At 37.3% G+C, this 17,437-nt stretch overlaps 1 protein-coding gene across 3 annotated transcripts; it reads right to left on the bottom strand.

Annotated features, from left to right (window-relative positions):
* Window positions 1–1,437: 1,437 nt before the first annotated feature.
* Window positions 1,438–17,329, bottom strand: LOC137009759 (coiled-coil domain-containing protein 171). Of its 3 annotated transcripts, none has more exons than XM_067372245.1 (24): window positions 17,195–17,329; window positions 16,644–16,795; window positions 13,146–13,296; window positions 12,653–12,827; window positions 12,067–12,257; window positions 11,844–11,990; window positions 11,529–11,621; window positions 11,275–11,435; window positions 10,118–10,298; window positions 9,794–9,905; window positions 9,418–9,491; window positions 7,844–7,933; window positions 7,525–7,683; window positions 6,397–6,564; window positions 6,179–6,322; window positions 5,568–6,087; window positions 5,285–5,457; window positions 4,849–4,983; window positions 4,517–4,702; window positions 4,136–4,281; window positions 3,947–3,992; window positions 3,730–3,855; window positions 3,352–3,480; window positions 1,438–1,841 (listed from the first exon to the last, which is right to left on the bottom strand). In XM_067372245.1, exons 2-24 carry the CDS (start codon window positions 16,763–16,765, stop codon window positions 1,719–1,721), a joined length of 3,552 nt encoding a protein of 1,183 aa, XP_067228346.1. In that variant the 5' UTR covers window positions 16,766–16,795; window positions 17,195–17,329; the 3' UTR covers window positions 1,438–1,718. The 3 variants fall into 3 exon arrangements, with proteins under 3 accessions (XP_067228346.1, XP_067228345.1, XP_067228344.1); XM_067372244.1 differs by having other exon boundaries at window positions 5,285–5,451; window positions 13,146–13,311; XM_067372243.1 differs by having other exon boundaries at window positions 13,146–13,311.
* Between the last annotated feature and the right edge of the window lie 108 nt (window positions 17,330–17,437).

Below are 17,437 nucleotides of genomic sequence, written 5' to 3' on the forward strand. Positions count from 1 at the left end.
TGCCACTTGCTTTCTTCAAATTTTTTACATTTCGTCTGTTTCTTACTCAAAACCATCAAATAACTTGGAATATAGTGACATGTTATGATACTTTTATGGTGCTTTTTGGTCACAGTGTACTTTATGAATTATGCAGTAGCGTTCGTTCCACTGATATGACGGAGTATAAAGGACTTTCCTCCAGAGACGGTGGAGCTGCTGCTGACGCGACAGAACCTCAGTCTGATCGTCCTCGTGTCTCACGAACTGATGCTTCAGCGAAACGCTTTGAGTCTCTGAGTTTGAGTCTGAAGCAGCTGAAGTTTCCTTATGAGCGCCTGACGATCAATGACCATCATTCACACAGTCCGATTCTACAGTCATGTGTCCGTCTGAGCAGCTCGACCTGTCAACTTCTGACCCAATGACAGTCTGATCATCCATGAACTGGAGGAAGGAGGCGGTCAGAACAGATTTACGTCTCTCTTCATCTCTGGACGGCGGCTGGAAAGAGGATTTTCTCAGACGAGAGGAGGATTAAACAAACACATCCAGTGTCACTGTGACTTATTCAGAGAATCAGTGTTAAAGAACCACCAGACGTACGAAATAACCAGATTTTCAGCTTTTATCAGAAAAAAAAGACAAGTAACTAAACTAAATGTACAAGGAAACTAATATTATGAAACTAATAAATATTGCTGTTGACCAATTTAATTATAAATTTGTTTTTTAGGCTTTATTTGTTGTATTTAGTGTAAATATATGTTGAAGTTTGATGTTCTCACTCTTTTGAAGAAACTAATATTGTAATTTAATATATTTATATATATATAGGCTTGTTTCCGCCATGAAATAAAAATAAAGGTAATTTTTATCATGCAATTCTTATTTTTTTTTCCTTACAATTGTGAGGTATAAGCTTGCAATTGCCTTTTTTATTTTATTCAAGCTTCCATATTATTTTCAGTCCTGGATAAATTTGCTTTTACATAAAACTAATTTAGAAAATTGTAGAAAATGCACAACATTTACTCTGACATGCAAATTAAGTCAGCATGAAATTAAAATTCACCTCATCTATTTTCTAAATGCATGTTATTGATCTTACTGTGAACTATTTATCCATGTATATAAACTACCATTCAAAAGTTGTAATTTTTTTAAAAGAAATTAATTTTATTCATCAAGGACGCACTGAATTGATCAAAAGTGACAGTAAAGGCATTTATAATGTTACAAAAGATTCTATTTCAAATAAACGCTGTTCTTTTTAACTTTCTATTCAAAGAATCCTGAAAAATAAAATGTATCATAAAAGTTTCCACAAAAATATGACTGTTTTCAACACTGATAATAATCATAAATGTTTGTTGAGCAGCAAATCATGATTTCTGAAGGATCATGTGACACTGAAGACTGGAGTAATGATGCTGAAAATTCAGCTTTGATCACAGGAATAAATTCACTTTACTATTTCAATGAAATAAATCTTAATTATTCAAAGCTTCTGACAGTACTGTATATTTAGAAAGTCAAAAATACTGCAGACTTTGTCTGATTTAGGGTGCGTCCCATCTTACCCCACCGTGATGTTTAGTGTAAATGAGTGCGAGAGACATTCGCATCAGTAAATCACTGCAGATTTAATTACACTAGTAAACAGTGTGACTAATAAACATCATCCACAGGGAAACCGAAGTCAAACATCATAAAGAGTGTGAACAGAGCTCAGTTCGTCAGTGTTTTCTCTCTCTTGTGCGATCTGAGAGTGTGTTTCTGGAGGAACCTTTCAGTGCGACCGCAGCGTCCGACAGACACGTCCCATAATCCACCTCTGCTGGCGGCTCACAGGACGAAAACTGCCAAACAAACACACAGAGAGACATGCAGATGTGTTCATGACCAGATTCAAGGCTTTCACACAATACGGCTCTTTTACAGTCGTGACATAAATCAGCATAAGTAACAGTCGCACACACATTCAGCAGTTCTCCGCTCACTGAGTCACACATGAAGATTCGCTCTGACTGGATCACTGAATCAGCTGACTGCAGGTGAATCGGTCTGACTAACAACCGTCCAGTGCGATTTGCGAACAGGATCAGCTCGTTCATGAATCAGACGCCGCTATCGAGTCTCAGAGCGGGTGTTGATGACGAGAAACGATGTGTTTTTAAAAGTACAGAAGTAAAAAGTAGAACATTATCCTTTGGAATGTCGTGAGGAATAAAAATAATCCAATATAGTTCACAAACTTGAAAAATGTATTTTAATATGTAACGAAGTACACACCACTGACCTAAATATGATTTTCATTTACAATAATCAACACTATAATTCAGCATCAGTAACTCTTAGTCATGCGCATTCAAGCTCTGACGATCATCCAGTTCTCGGCTCATTCGAGTCAGACTCGCTCCGACCGGATCATTGAATCAGAGAGTTGTTGACTGCAATCGGATCAGTTCAATTCTCACACTGCAAAAAATGCTGTTCTTACTTAGAGTTTCTATCTTGTTTCTAGTCAAAATATCTGAAAGTTCTTGAATCAAGAAGCATTTTCTTGACAAGTAAAAAATATTTTCTTGTTTTCAGGAAAAGTGAGTTTTTTTGTTGTTTTTTTTGAGTGAGAAAATTGAGTGAGTTTTTCCTTAAAACAAGCACAATCTGCCAGTGACGCAAGCAAAATAATCGTATTTCAAACCAAAAATAAACTATATAATCTTGTTTTCAGTTTGAATTAAGATTATTGCTTGTTTTAAGGAAAAACTGAACAAGAAAATAATTTTTACTTGTCAAGAAAATGCTTCTTGATCTAAGAATTTTTAGATATTTGGACTGAAAACAAGACAAAATTCTAAGTAAGAACAACATTTTTTGCAGTGCATGAATCATTCAGTGTGATTTGAGATTCAGAACAGGTTCATTGAAAAGAATCAGTTCACTGCTATCACGTGTCGATTTCTTCATTTTGAAATAATGAGGAACGGTGTGTTTTTGTGGAATGTAGAAGTACACTCTGAAATCCTAAAACATTTACTTACCCAGCAAACAGGGGACGTTCTCAGAACTTTAATGTTCTGACAAGGTTCTCTCCAAGGTATGAACAAACGTTCTTCCAGTAACATTAATAGAACATTCGTTCAAAGTTATCTGGTCTTTAATAATGTTCCCAAAATGTTATTTATACATCATTCATGGAATAGTTTTTTCTGAAAAGTTTTAGTTTTTAAATCTAATGTTCAGAGAACATTCAAAAGTAACATGTTTGCAAAATGTTCCCTTAACGTTCGTATAACCAAGAAAAAACATTTTTAAAACAAAAAAAACCTTCAGAAGATTCAGAAATAGCATTTTCATCACTCTTACCGGTTTGTCCCGCAGGCAGGCGTCCTTCAGCGTGGGGATGTGAGACTCGTATGATGAGATCCGTCTCTCCTGGGATGGTATTTTAGAGCACGCCAGCTGATTCAGCTCCAGGAAACGCATCACCAAACGCTACAACACACACACATTACTTCTTCACTGTGTAAATGCAACATGGGACATCACTTACAACTCCCATTTCACTTTTGGCTCTGGAAAGGGAGTATGTGACCGTTTTATGATGTCAGGAAGTATACACAAGTGTTCAAAGTAAACTAAGTTACAGTGAAGCTGCTCTGAAACGATCTGTACTGCATGAAGCGCTGCAGAAATAAAGCTGACTCGACTTGAAGTATATGATTTTTTTGTAAGAGTTTGTACCTGGCATGCCTCTCTCTCTGGGTTTCCCATGATGCTTTGTGAGTCTGAGGGTATGAGGGTCATTCTGTAGAGCTGTAGGGTGAAATCATCCTGTGATGGGGCTTTTTTGGACAGAATGACGTTCATCTGAAAACAGAAAGAGACAACATGAAGCAACAGGGAACTGATCCGTGGTTCAGCTGATGTTTTTAGTGTGTGTGTGTGTGTGTGTTCTCGCCTCTTTCTCCACAGACTTCATGTAGCTCATCAGAGACTCTCTATTCCTAGAAACACATGCAGAAAAATCTGTGAAAATCATAAAAACGGAATATACAGTAAAACACAGAATGTTATGATTAAATCAGCTGTAGAGTGACTGTGTGTGTGTGTGTGTGTGTGCGTGTGTGTGAGAGAGAGTGTGTATTACTTTGCCGCCGTGTACAGTGCGTTCTCTGCGCTGATGATGTTTTGCTGCAGCTGTTTGTTCTCCTGCTGTGATTGGCTGAGCTGTTTTCCCAGTGAGCGCAGCGACTGATCCTTCCTCCTCAACTCCATCTTGGCGTCTGACAAACTCTGACGAGACAATGAGAGTCCGGATCATTCCTCTTCCTCACTTCTGCTATGGATCTGATTATCTATAACATCTCAGCGTCACATCTGATAACTGTCAGTGCATGTTTACAAAGAAAAACAGTGGAAGATCAGCGCAAAAATGTGTTTTGAGGCTGCTGCACTGTTTATTTGTGTTTATTATGGTCAGTGGAAATGTGGGTCCATTCTCAGAGTGTGTGTGTGTGTGTGTGTGTACCTGCACAGCCTGTGCGAGTGTGCGGTCCTTCTCCAGCTCTTCCCCCGTGTGCAGCTCCATGCTGAGGCCCAGCTGCTGCAGCTGAGAGGCCTGATCGTGCAGCAGAACCTGAGCGCGCTGCTCCCTCTGTAGGGCACTGCTGAGCTCCTCACACACTCGCTCGAACTGCTGGAGGGGAGCACACGCCTGACACACACACACAGACCAAAAAAAGTTTATGATATGATAAAGAAAATATGATAATAAATACCAGGTTGCAAAATCAAGCAGAATAACGGACTGTTTTTGCACAGCTACAAGTTACAAATCTAACGTTAAAAAGCCTGACTCACGGTGTGTGTGTCTCTGCTGGTGTTTGTGCGCTTGATGTGCGACAGCTCCAGCCGCAGGTTCCTCCGCTCCACCTCCGCCGAATGCAGACGCTGCGTGAACTCCAGGATGTGCTTCTGAAGAGACGCCATCATCATCTGCACACCCCCCAAAATTAACCATTCTTATTGCAGTGTTTATTCTAAATGATTCATCATTATTGTGTTAAATTCATGTTCTGGTAATCTTGAATCAGAATATCTTCCTCTTGCAGCATCTCTTCTCTTCTCTGATGATGAGGGTGGGGCAACCTGTCACTCACAGGAGATCCACCAATAGCAAACCACAACCATCCAATCAATTCCCCACAGACAGAATGAAGCCCCGCCCTACACTTGTTCTTGTTTCACTCGGATATACGACACAATAGAGAAGAAAAGACAAGCTTCACGTGTGTACCTTGCTGTTGCAGTAGCTGTGTTTAGTGTGCTGCGCGTGGAGTCCGTCACGCAGTCGCCGTGCCAACGAGTCCTTCCCATAATGCCCACAGCACTGAGAGTCCACGTCTGACAGCAGCCGCTCCAACAACTTCCTGCACCCGCTCTGAGCCGCTGACATCACACCAGCTGCATCTGGCACAGTCACATGACCAGCATTAGAGCAGTAATTTAATTTCAAGCTACAAACTTATTTATATCAATTAACTATAATAACACTAGTGCTGTCCGTGTGCGTTTCTCACCAGTTCTGCTCATTTCCCCCTGGACTTCCTCCATGCACGTGTGCACGAGCCGGAGCAGCGCAGTGGACCTGAGCGTCTTCATCACCCTGCTGCCGTTTTCTTCCTCCTCTTCCTCTCTGAGCTTCACCTCACTCACGCACACCTGCGGCCCGGAGCCCACGGACACCCTGAACATCACGGCGGAGCTCCGTCCCAGAGTGCGCAGACGCCCCGCCGCCAGCACTGCGATCGCACAACGCCGGAACCTGGCGTGACCTTTGACCCCGCCCTCGCCGAGCGCGTGCAGCAGCTTGCTGACCTCCGTCTTCAAGGCGTCCGCGTCACTCATGCGCTCCTGCAGCACAGCCTTCTGCCAAGCCAGCAAACACACCTGCCTCCGCAGCGCGCGCACGCACCCCGCTAGCAAACCGCACGCCGCCCACAGACACTGCAGACGCATCACTTCCTGTTCCTGCTCGGCCCGAGTGCGCTCCAGAGAGTGGACACGGCCCTCGGACTGCTCCAGCTGCCTACTGAGATCCTGCAAAGATAAAATAATCAACATTCAAGCAGGAAAACCTGTTGTAGTAGAGTCGTAAATCAGTGACGTGTGTGTTTGTGTGTGTGTGTACCTGTATTTTCAGCTGCAGCTGGTGGTTGAGGTGTGTGTAGTGTGTGTTGAGATCTTCTCTCTGTTTGACCCAGCTCTCCTCTCTCTGTCTCAGCTGTGCGTTCACACTATCCAGTGCTGCCGATTTCCCCTCCAGACACGACACCTGACGCACAAACAACCTCTCAAACTCCGGAACTGCACATCTACAGCGTATCTTTCCCACAAGCCCCTTCTCACCTTCTGATTGGCTGCGGAGAGGTCAGAGGTCAGCGTGTCCACGTGTTCCTGCACCAACGCACTAAGCTCCGTCCATGAGAAGCTACCCAGCATGCTGTGCGGCGGCGTCACCAGCACACACCCGGCGATCAGACGCTGATAGAGCGTGTGCAGGAATGCCAGTTTCTCCTAAACAGTAATAAAAATACAATTACTAATAAAATTATTAAACATTTTGTTAAACCATTAAATCAAGATCAAGCAAAGTATTTCATGAAGATCAGGAAACGAACACTGAGTGTAAGTGTGTGAATCTGGCAGTGCTATTTTAGTATCACTGATATACTATTAAAGTTTTTATTAATATTTTAGTAATTTGTATATATTCCACCTTAATTTTAGTTATTTTTTGCAATTTTGTTGTGTGTTTGTCATTATGTTTCTGGCAGGGTTATCCTATTATCACCGATATACAGTACTATTATAGATTTAATAAATATTTTAAAGTATGAATCTGAATTAATTTTATATTATATTCTATTTTCATTTTAATTTTAGCTAAGGGTTTAGTTGTAGTTTTTATTAATATTTTGAATTAGTCATTTTTTATATTTTCTGTTTTAATTTGAGTAATTTTGTGTGTTTTTGTCATTATGTTTCTGGCAGTGTTATTTTACTTTCACTAATAGACTATTATAGATTTAATAAATATTTTGAATTATGACTTAGCTTTTATTTAAATATATTCCATTTACATTTTAGCTGTAGTTTTTATTAATATTTAATAGTATTTCTGTCATTATTCATTGCTACACAATTATTGTTTTCATTAATAGTTTTCAGCTATGAATTAGTTTTTATTTTTTATACATTCAATTTTAATTTTGGTTAAGTTTTTAGTCATTTTGTTTTGTTTTTGTTATTTTCATTAGTTTTTGTTTTTAAAATTATGTTTATATAGTTTTCATTCATTTTTATTTCAGTTTTAGTTTTCGTTATTTTAGTACTTCAAGTTAAAATAAAAAAGAAAATGAGAAATGTGGCCTTGGCAACTAGGTGAAATAAAAAAGGTCTAAGATTTGATATTTCAGTTAAAATGTATTTCATTCAAGTAACAAAACTGTTTTCTTATGCTTTTAGCTTTGGTACCTGGCAGTCTTTGTGATGCTGCTGTCGCAGTGTGTTCATCTGTGTGTGTATTTGTGTGTGTTGCTGTGTGAGTCTGCGCAGTTCAGCTGCAGCGTCTGCGACACATGCACGCAGACGCTTCACCTCTTCACTCACACACACACCGCGAGCCTCACACTCCTGCAGACAGACAGAAAGACGATCATTTCATCTGAAACTGAACTCTGCGTCGCTCTGATGTTTCCTTCAGGACACCTGCATCTAGTTACAATACAAAGCATCCAGTCGTCCAGATCCCGAATCATCCAAGTTAATCGGTAGAACAGTGACAAACACACACCTGGATGTTCCTCTGGAGATCAGTGATCGTTTCATCCTTCTGCCTGACCTCGTCATTCAACTTCTGCATCACAATCACAGAGTCCTGCAACTACAAATCCAACATTCACAAATTACACACGGTAAAAAAAGAATTCTTAAAGCAAGACACTACAGGTGAATAGCCAAAAAATATTGTATTACAAATTTTCGGAAATGTTGTTTAAAATGCAAATGACACATTTTCTAATTAAATATGAAGAGTTTCGTTGCAAAACGAGATAAATCCGTTTTTAACATTTTGTCAAAACATGTTTATTATTATGTTATCATGTTATTATTTTGTTTTATGGTGCTACTTAGCTGTATTTTTTAAGTTATGAAGGTTTAAATCAAAACAAACCAACTGCAGTTGAATTGATATTAATTGGAATGCACAACCAAAAAACAAGATTTTTGAAAAATTAAAAAAATGGATTTATCTAATTTTGCAACGAAACTCTTCATATGCACTTATTTGCATACATTTCCAGAACATAAATCTGAACATTGGATAAATCCTGGTTCTTGTTTGATTTTGTGAACATACTAGAGTTAAAGGTTTTAAAGAGGAAATTTTGGATTTCTCTTTTTATCACTCCATAAATCAAAAATTGTTGTCAAAAAATAAAATGTTATATAAATGAGTGTGAATGATATATGAACAAACCCTACAGTAAAAACCTTCAGAATATAGTTGGGAATAAAACTGTAAATTTTGGTGTTTGTAAGTGCTGCTGAACTGGAGGAAAAAACTCATTTATAAACATACAGCCTTTAAAGATATGTATTGAAATTGAATAAAGTGCAATAAAATAAACACTAAAAAGTGAATTTTGGATGTTTTCTCTCCACTAGTCTGAAACATTTTTTGAAAATCCAATGCATCTTGCCTTAAGAAAATTTAAAAACTAAAGGCAACATGATGCCTTCAGATTTTCTCTCAACTAATTAATAGTCAAATTTATCTGTATAGTACTTTTTGCAATACACGATTCAAAGCAGCTTTTAATAAAAACATTTTATACATTTATACTATATAATATAAATTAATAATCACTAATACATTTATTTGCTTTGTCCATTTGAATTTGTTTGTTCAGTAAAAGCGAAATGCCTCATTCAGCCAATAAATGTATCAAATCAACCACAGATTTTGTGTTGTTGTAGTAATTACTAATACTGATACTGATCTATCATTTTGGTGTCTGTACTTATAGTTTTATAAGGGAAGTGAACTTTGCTATATGTGTTTCTGAAGGAGCTAATATTTATATTTTATTAATTAAAGTTGCCAAAGACTCATCATATATGCCCTATTCTATTCCATCAGTGGAAAACACTAATCAGTTCACATTAAAATGTTTGCATTATTTATGTGTGAGCTCAAGAACAGCCAAATAAAGTTCATGAGCTCATGCATTGTGTTCAAGGAAAAAAATCCAGCAAAATCTATCAAAATGTGCTTGATTAATCCCTTTAGTGCTTCAAAATATGCAGTATTATTTGCATTAGCACAACACCTTAAAGTATATTTTGCATGTGTGTAGGTTGTACCTGTGTGTTGTAGTAGTGTAGCGTTTGCCGCAAAATGTCCATTAGAGCAGATGCATCGTGTTTACATCCTTCCCCTAAAAAGCAAACACACACACAAACACACACACACATACACACGTGTAAAATGCCTTCAAGTCAAGCTACATTTATTTTATAAAGCACTTTTTACAATACAGATTGCTTTAAACCAGATTCACAGTAATAAACAGGGAAAAAAACCTGTGTTAATCAATGTTGGGAAAGTTGCTTTTAAAAGTAATACATTAAAAATTGTGTTACTCCCTAAAAATAACTAAGTTATATAGTTACCTTGTACGGAAAGTAATGTGTTATGTAACTTTTTCTCACCTGTCTGAGGATCTCTTTTTTCACTGACCTGTGTTGTGTGTGTGTGTCGCCCCCTGCTGCTGATACTGCTGTAGCACCTGATCAATATCGCACAGCAGACTGTCATATGACTCCTGCGTGCAGACAAGAGCCTCCTGCACCTACAGCACACACAAACAGTGTTCAGAATGAACAAGCCTCACTTTGCTAAATGTGGGGGTAATTTATGTGAAACTGCAGTATAACATTAAATCAAACTGCGAAAATGACACTTGGAACATCACCGATGTAAGAGACGTGAGAGAACGGCCAGTGTGGCAACATAAATGATATAAAATATATTGGCATGGGTAAGAGACATCAGAGTGTTTACCCGGCTGTGTTCATGTTGTCTCTCTGTCCACACTTTCTCCTGCTCCTGCAGTTTGACTGACAGCTTAACTGACTCCACCCTTTCTTGCTCTAACTGACCAATCAGCTCAGCAGATGCAGCCTTCTCATGATCCAGCTGACCAATCAGATCAGTTTTCATGGTTAAGAAGTCCTTCTCCAACCTGAACACATCACGTACATGTGAGTCCAAATACATGGAACAACATAAAAACAGATTGGAAGAAAAAACACTTATCATTCTTTACAATACTCAATAATAAAGCTAACAAATAAGAATCTATGTACCGCATCTTTATCATGCTGTTGTTCCCAGACAATTACCTAAATGCTCAAATGCACTTGCATCTCCAAATGCTTTAATAATGCAAAAAAAAAAAATAATAAAAAATTTTAACAAAAAATTCAACAAAATCCTGGTTAAAATTCTTGTTTGATTTTGTGGACATATTAGAGTTAAAGGCTTTTAAAGAGGAAATTTTGGATTTCTCTTTTTATCACATTATAATTCAAAAATTGCTGTCAACATCCGAAAAAAAAAAAAAAAAAAAAATTCACCATATTTTAAGAAATAAAATGTTATATAAATGAGTGTGAATGATATATGAACAAACCCCTCAGTAAAAACCTTCAGAATATAGTCAGGAATAAAACTCTAAATTTTGGTGTTTGTAAGTGCTGCTGAAGTGGAGGAAAAAACTAATTTATAAACATACAGCCTTTAAAGATTTCCTAAGTGCTTAAATGTACTTGCATCTCCAAATGCTTTAATAATGCAAAATGAATTAATTATTTAATTAATTAGTTTTTATATAAGTTTTATTAATATTTTTAAATGTTAGTTTTTCATGTTATGTTTAGTTTCATTTATGTTTTGTCATTTTATTAGTCTTGTGTTTTTTAAATATTGTTGTTTAGGTTTAATATATTTTTATTTCAGTTTTAGTTTTTATTTATTTCTAGTTAATAAATTTACTTGAGTTTATTTTTAATTTCTAATAAGTTTTTCAACTAATATTTATATTTTATTTAAATCGTTTCAAATGTTTTTAGTAGTTTTAGTTAGCGATAATAACCGTGCTCTAGCCATAAAGTTCCAATGACAAAACCTGGAATAAACCTGGGGATGTTTGATCTTACTGAGCGAGTTTCTGGCACATGTCATGTGATTTGTCTCTCTCGTGAGCGTTCAACAGCTCCACCTCCTCAAACTTCTGCTTCCAGAGCTCTAGACTGGCTGTGACCTCAGCGTGACCTTTCTTCTCCACCTCCAGAGCGTCTTCCAGATCTCTCATCCTCATCTGCACACACACACACACACATACACAGATGAATGAGCGCGACACTGCTCCAGCGTAACTGCATGTGTTCAATCATAAACACACGTGTGTTACCTGGATGATCTCAGAGCTGAATTTAGACTGCAGATGTGCGGTGCGTTCAGACTCCACGCTCTGCTCCAGATCCTTCACCTTCTGCAGAGCTGACTGCACACACACACACACACACACACACACACAATTAATGCACTTACACACACGATCATGCATCTGTCAAAATCAGGCACAAAACTCTCATATTAACTGTATGTATGTATATATATATATATATAATATATATATTTAGCGAGTGCCATGATTTACTGCACCAGATAGCAGATTAGACCATAAAAATCGTGAGACTCATGTTACTAAAATTATGATGCTGACCTCCAGATCAGAGCGTAGTCTCTGTTCTCTCTCTGTGCTGCGGTTCAGCTCTGCTGATTTGTGTTTCAGTTTCTCTGCATCTTTCTCTCCGCCTCTCTTCATTCTCTCCATTTCACATTTCAGTTTATGTAGAGTGTCGTTCTGCTCCTGTTAACACAAAAACAGTCAACAGTCAAAAACAGTGTCTATAGATGATAAATGACAGACAGACGCATGGACAGACCTGTATCAGTGCCTCTAGTTGTCTCTTTTCGGCCTGCAGCTGGTCATTCTCAGCATTTGTGATCAGCAGCAGACGGTCTCTCTCGTGCAGCTCCGTCTGGAGGCCCTGCAGGTCATCCTCACGTGCCTGCTGCGTTATCTCTAAAGATCTCTGTAGATCTGATGCTCTCTGACGCAGCTCTGAGCTGAGGACTACACACACACACACTCGCTGTCAGGATCATACGATGGTTATTTCCACACAAACAATGAGTACTCTCATCGCTCTGATGAGGTGCGTCTCAAGCGACCAACCAAAATATTTAGTTTTTATTATCGTGGCATTGTTAACCTGTTAACCTGTCATTGGTGGTGGTTGAGGAGATTCCCCCTTCAATATGTAAAGCGCTTTGAGTGCCCAGAAAAGCGCTATATAAAATGTAAGGATTATTATTATTATTATTATTATTAACTATCACCCCTGTTTTTGATCATAGGTGTGAAATGAAATGGTTGTATTTCATGAATGCTTTGGAATACAGAGATGAGGTCTGTCTCAGCAGACACTCTGCAGATTAGTGACTTGACACACACACACAAACACACACCATCCAGCCTGTGATTGTGTTTCCTCAGCTCCTTCATCTTCTCCTCTGCGTTTCTCCTCTCCGCTGCTGCATCTCTCCTCACCACGGCAACATCGTACTCCAGCGTCTGCCGCTGCGCCTCTCCGCGCTCCACCTGCGCCCGTAACCGGGCAACCTGTGCCTCATACTGCGACACCTGCAGGGATATGACATGACAAGAGCGCATTACAAAACTCATTTCTGCACTGAAATCACATTATTATGTCATGTTTAATTCAGCAAAGGCTAAGCTAAGGCTGCTCTGTGCCTGCTCAAAATTCAGCGTAAAGATGAATAAAGATGTAATATAATGAGAAGTATATAACTGTAAATTGTGAAAAAATTGTGGTTGATATGACTTTTAAAGAATTCGTCACACTGAAAGTGGATGGTCAAGTGCATTGTGGGATACAGTATTACATGCAGTGCCCTGATCACATCTGTCAGAGGCAGAGCAGCAGGTGTTTGTTTGTACCTCTTCATTGTGTTTGGAAGTGAAATCCAGTTTGTCCTTTTCCAGCTGGTTGATTTTCCACCTCAGCTCAGCCGCGAGAGTGAAATCATCACTCGTCTCTCTCTCACCGCCCCGTCTGTCTCTCTGCAGCCCATCAGTCACGTCTCTGAGCCTGTAAAACACAGCGCTGTGAGGACACATACATACCAAGGCCCATTTACACCACAAAAGAACTATAATCATGCTCTGGTAAACTGTAATGAAATTATGACATACTAAATCAAAACCACAGCACAGAACTTCAGAATTATTGAGTAAAATTCAAAATTATGACATACTAAGTTAAAATTCTGACAAAAAAAAGAAAATAATGACATACTAATTTGAAGTTGACATACTAAGCCGAAAATGACAACAAGTCATAATTGTGATAAAAAGTGAAATTATGACAAAAAGATGAAAATTCTAACAAAAAGATGAAATTGACAACAACAACAACAACAAAAAAAATGAAATTCTGACAAAAAGTAGAAAATAATGACATACTAAATAAAAATTATAACAAAAATTCTGACAAAAAGTTGAAATTATAACTGTCAAAAACCAACATACTAAGCCAAAATTATTACAGTCAAAATTATGACAAAAAGATGAAAATTCTGATAAAAAGTACAAAATAATGACATACTAAATTGAAATTATAACAAAAAGTTGAAATTCAGTCAAAGTCAAAACTGACATACTAAGGCGAAATTGACAAAATGTCAAAATTATGACATACTAAGTTAAATTTTGATGAAAAGTCAAATTGTGACAGTTGAATATTCTGACAGTAAAAACTGACAAAAAAATAAAATTCTGACAAAAAGTAGAAATTATGACAGTCAAAACCAACATACTAAGCCGAAATTGACAAAATGTCAAAATAATGACATACTAAGTTAAATTTAATTGTGACAAAAAGTCGAAATTGTGGCAAAAAAAAAAAAACTATTCAGACAAAAAGTAGAAAATAATGCTATAAAAGTTATATGGTATAAAAAGTCAAAATTATGAGTAAAATTTCTGACAAAAAGTTTAAATAAAAATAAAAGAAGAAAATTACATACTAAATCAAAATTATGATAAAAACTCAAAATTATTACAAAGTCAAAATTATGACATTCTTAGTTAAAATTGTGACATAAGTCGTAATTGTGACAAAAAGTCAAATTATGACAAAGATGAAAATTCTGACGAAAAGTAGAAAATAATGACATACTAAGCTGAAATTGACAAAATGTCAAAATTATGACAGAAATTCTAAATTGACAAAGAAAATAATGACATACTAAATCGAAATTATGACACAAACTCAAAATTATGACAAAGAGTTTAAATTATGACAGTTAAAACTGACATACTAAGCCGAAATTGACAAAATGTCAAAATGATAACATACTAAGTTAAAGGTACAAAAAACAAAAAAAGAAATCATGACAAAAAGTAAAAAATAATGACAGTCGAAATTATGACAAAAAGTTTTGTCATAATTATGTCATGTCACAAAATTATTGTCATAATTATTACCTTAAAAAAGTCAAAATTATGACATACCAAGTAAAAGTTCGGACTTAAAGGGTTAGTTCACCCAAAAATGAAAACTCTGTCATTAATTATTCACCCCAATGTCGTTCCACACCCATAAGACCTTCGTTCATCTTCAGAACACAAATTAAGATATTTTTGATGAAATCCGATGGCTCAGTGAGGCCTGCATAGCCAACAATGACATTTCCTCTCTCAAGATCCATTAATAGGTTGTTTGCACATGACGTCACAGCAGCAGCGCGAATGAGTCTGGAGGGCAGGGAGTGATGTTTCTATATAGGAATCCTATCAAAAACTCAAAATTTGCATGTTTTGCGTCGTTTATGTTTGCTCAAATCGATAAAATCGAGAACCCAGAAGGTGTTTATATCGTTTACATAACTTATACCGTTTTTTAATTTTAAAAGTTGTCGCCTTTTATAGCGTTTTGCGTCTGCTGATACTTAACGTAAATGAATATGGATACTTGCTTACCTTTTTGACTTGGTTAAATATTCACCTTCATGCTATTGTTTGCAGGGAGGAGAAGATTGTATCCTATTTCATTATAATTTGGTATTTTCACTTCAGTTTTGTGGTATTCTGTTCACAATGTTGATCTGGTTACCATGAGAACAGTGTCACGCGCTGCTGCTTCGATCAGCCATCGTATGGTAGAAAATGTCCAAATAAAATAATTGTGTTCAACAAGCTGGCAGAAGTCGATCCATTTATTTGTTGGAAGCGTGGAAATGTAACTAGTTTAAATGTTGTTTTTGTAAATATTCACTTTCCCATATGACCACGGAGGAGAATCGGAGGGTCACGTTCAGACACAGACAAGCTGTATTTTTGTATTTATTTCAACCAATGACAACCAAAATCAAACCCATAGGAGCTCGTGAACAGTTTTGAATTGGCTGTGTGCAAGTTACAATCATTCACAAGCCGAGTAATCATACTCTAAAACATAATGTTAATTATTACACACAAACCAAATACAAAACTCAGCAAAGTATGTGATTATTCTGAGTGAAAGACAGTGGGTTTACTTAGTGACATTATTACATTTGCTAGTCGTCTTCCCTCACCTTCTCAACCAAGGCGAAAATGTATTACCGTCCTTTTTTTCCACGAACGAGAGTTCCTATTACAATTACCGATTCAGCATAAATGACCTACAATGGCGACATTTTTCACAATCACGACAGAAATTCAAAATACTGCTCTAATTTCACTAGTAGAAAGGCAGCGCGATATAAACAAACCCAGACGTGACGGCAGCTTCACATCCTCTATATCTGCCTCCTCGATGGCAGGAAAGTCTTTTAATTCAGCGGAAAAGTCGCTCCTCTTCATAGCATAAGGACATATGTTGTGATTTTCTGTTTATACCTTTCTAAACCAGCAAAGAAAGGACTTTTCCCCATCTCTTCCATTCTAATTTTCACTGCTTGCCCTCCACCGGAATTTCGCGTGTCACCAGAACCACTTGATTGCAAACAACCTATTTACTAAAAACATATTTAATGGTTATTATTATTTTATAATAATATTATAAAGCAACGAGAATATTTTTGGTGCACCAAAAAAAAATAAATAAATAACAACTCGAATCATGATTCGGATCGTGTGTCAAACCGCCAAACTGCTGAAATCACATGACTTTGGCGCTCCGAACCGCTGATTCGACACAAAAGATTCATAACACTCTGAAGCTTCCTGAAGGATCTTGAGAGAGGAAATGTCATTGCTCCCTATGCAGGCCTCACTGAGCCATCGGATTTCATCAAAAATATCTTAATTTGTGTTCTGAAGATGAACGAAGGTCTTACGGTTGTGGAACGACATGAGGGTGAGTAATTAATGACATTATTTTCAGTCTTTGGCTTCCACACACACACACACACACACACACACACACACACACACAACATGTTAGAAACAAACCTGTTGATCTCCTCCTGTGGGGTCAGTGCGGACGGGTGAGACGCCCGCAGGGTGGAATCAGGGCGGCTGGAGTCTTTACGTTTGGCTCGACTGCCATGGCGTGGACGGAGGTCAGAGGGCATGACCTCAACGTGTCCTTACAGGTCTGAGATCTGTCACAAAATACTGTATAAGCACTTTATCATAAACAAATATAGCTTAAAATGAGAATGTCAATGAGAAAATACATTCATGTTTTAGGTGGATTTACAAAGTTCCTATAAAGACCAAGAGAAGGAGAAACATAAAGAAGTACAATTATGAAACAATAACAGAATTTTATATATAAATATAACAAAGAAAACCGGTTTAGAGATGCTCTTAAATATAGCTCCAGACGACAATTTGACAAAAACTACAGTTTATATACACGTAATTTATAAATATAATACATGAATTATATGATACACAGTAAAAACTCAAATCAAACTAAATTAAATTCACGTGTTTGTTTCAAAAACCGATCAATGGTCAATTCAAAATAACAACATTAAATCTAAACACCAGCCCACCATTAGCATGCCTGTTACGCTCGTCTGTCCTTGACTGGTGAATTATTGCAGTGAAACGACATTAAAATGTTTAAATCCGTGTAGTTGTAGTTGTAAACACTCCTCAGTGTCTGTTTGAATCTGACGCCATTTTCCTCCTCACCATGACAACAACGATAAACGAAAAACACCGCGAAATATTCATCAAAACACCTATCGCTCGCGTTTTACTTTTTGATTATACTTACGTTTTTTTTTTTTTTA

The sequence above is a fragment of the Chanodichthys erythropterus genome, chromosome 20, assembly GCF_024489055.1.
Source record: "Chanodichthys erythropterus isolate Z2021 chromosome 20, ASM2448905v1, whole genome shotgun sequence".
In the NCBI taxonomy this organism is placed as follows: domain Eukaryota; kingdom Metazoa; phylum Chordata; class Actinopteri; order Cypriniformes; family Xenocyprididae; genus Chanodichthys; species Chanodichthys erythropterus.

Coding starts and splice junctions, on each gene's coding strand:
- LOC137009759 (XM_067372243.1), bottom strand. CDS start 16,765: ATGCCCTCTGACCTCCGTCCACGCCATGGCAGTCGAGCCAAACGTAAA. Junction 12,828..13,145: donor CTTCCAAACACAATGAAGAG/GTACAAACAAAC, acceptor ATATCCCTGCAG/GTGTCGCAGTATGAGGCACA. Junction 11,436..11,528: donor TCAGCTCTGAGATCATCCAG/GTAACACACGTG, acceptor GTGTGTGTGCAG/ATGAGGATGAGAGATCTGGA.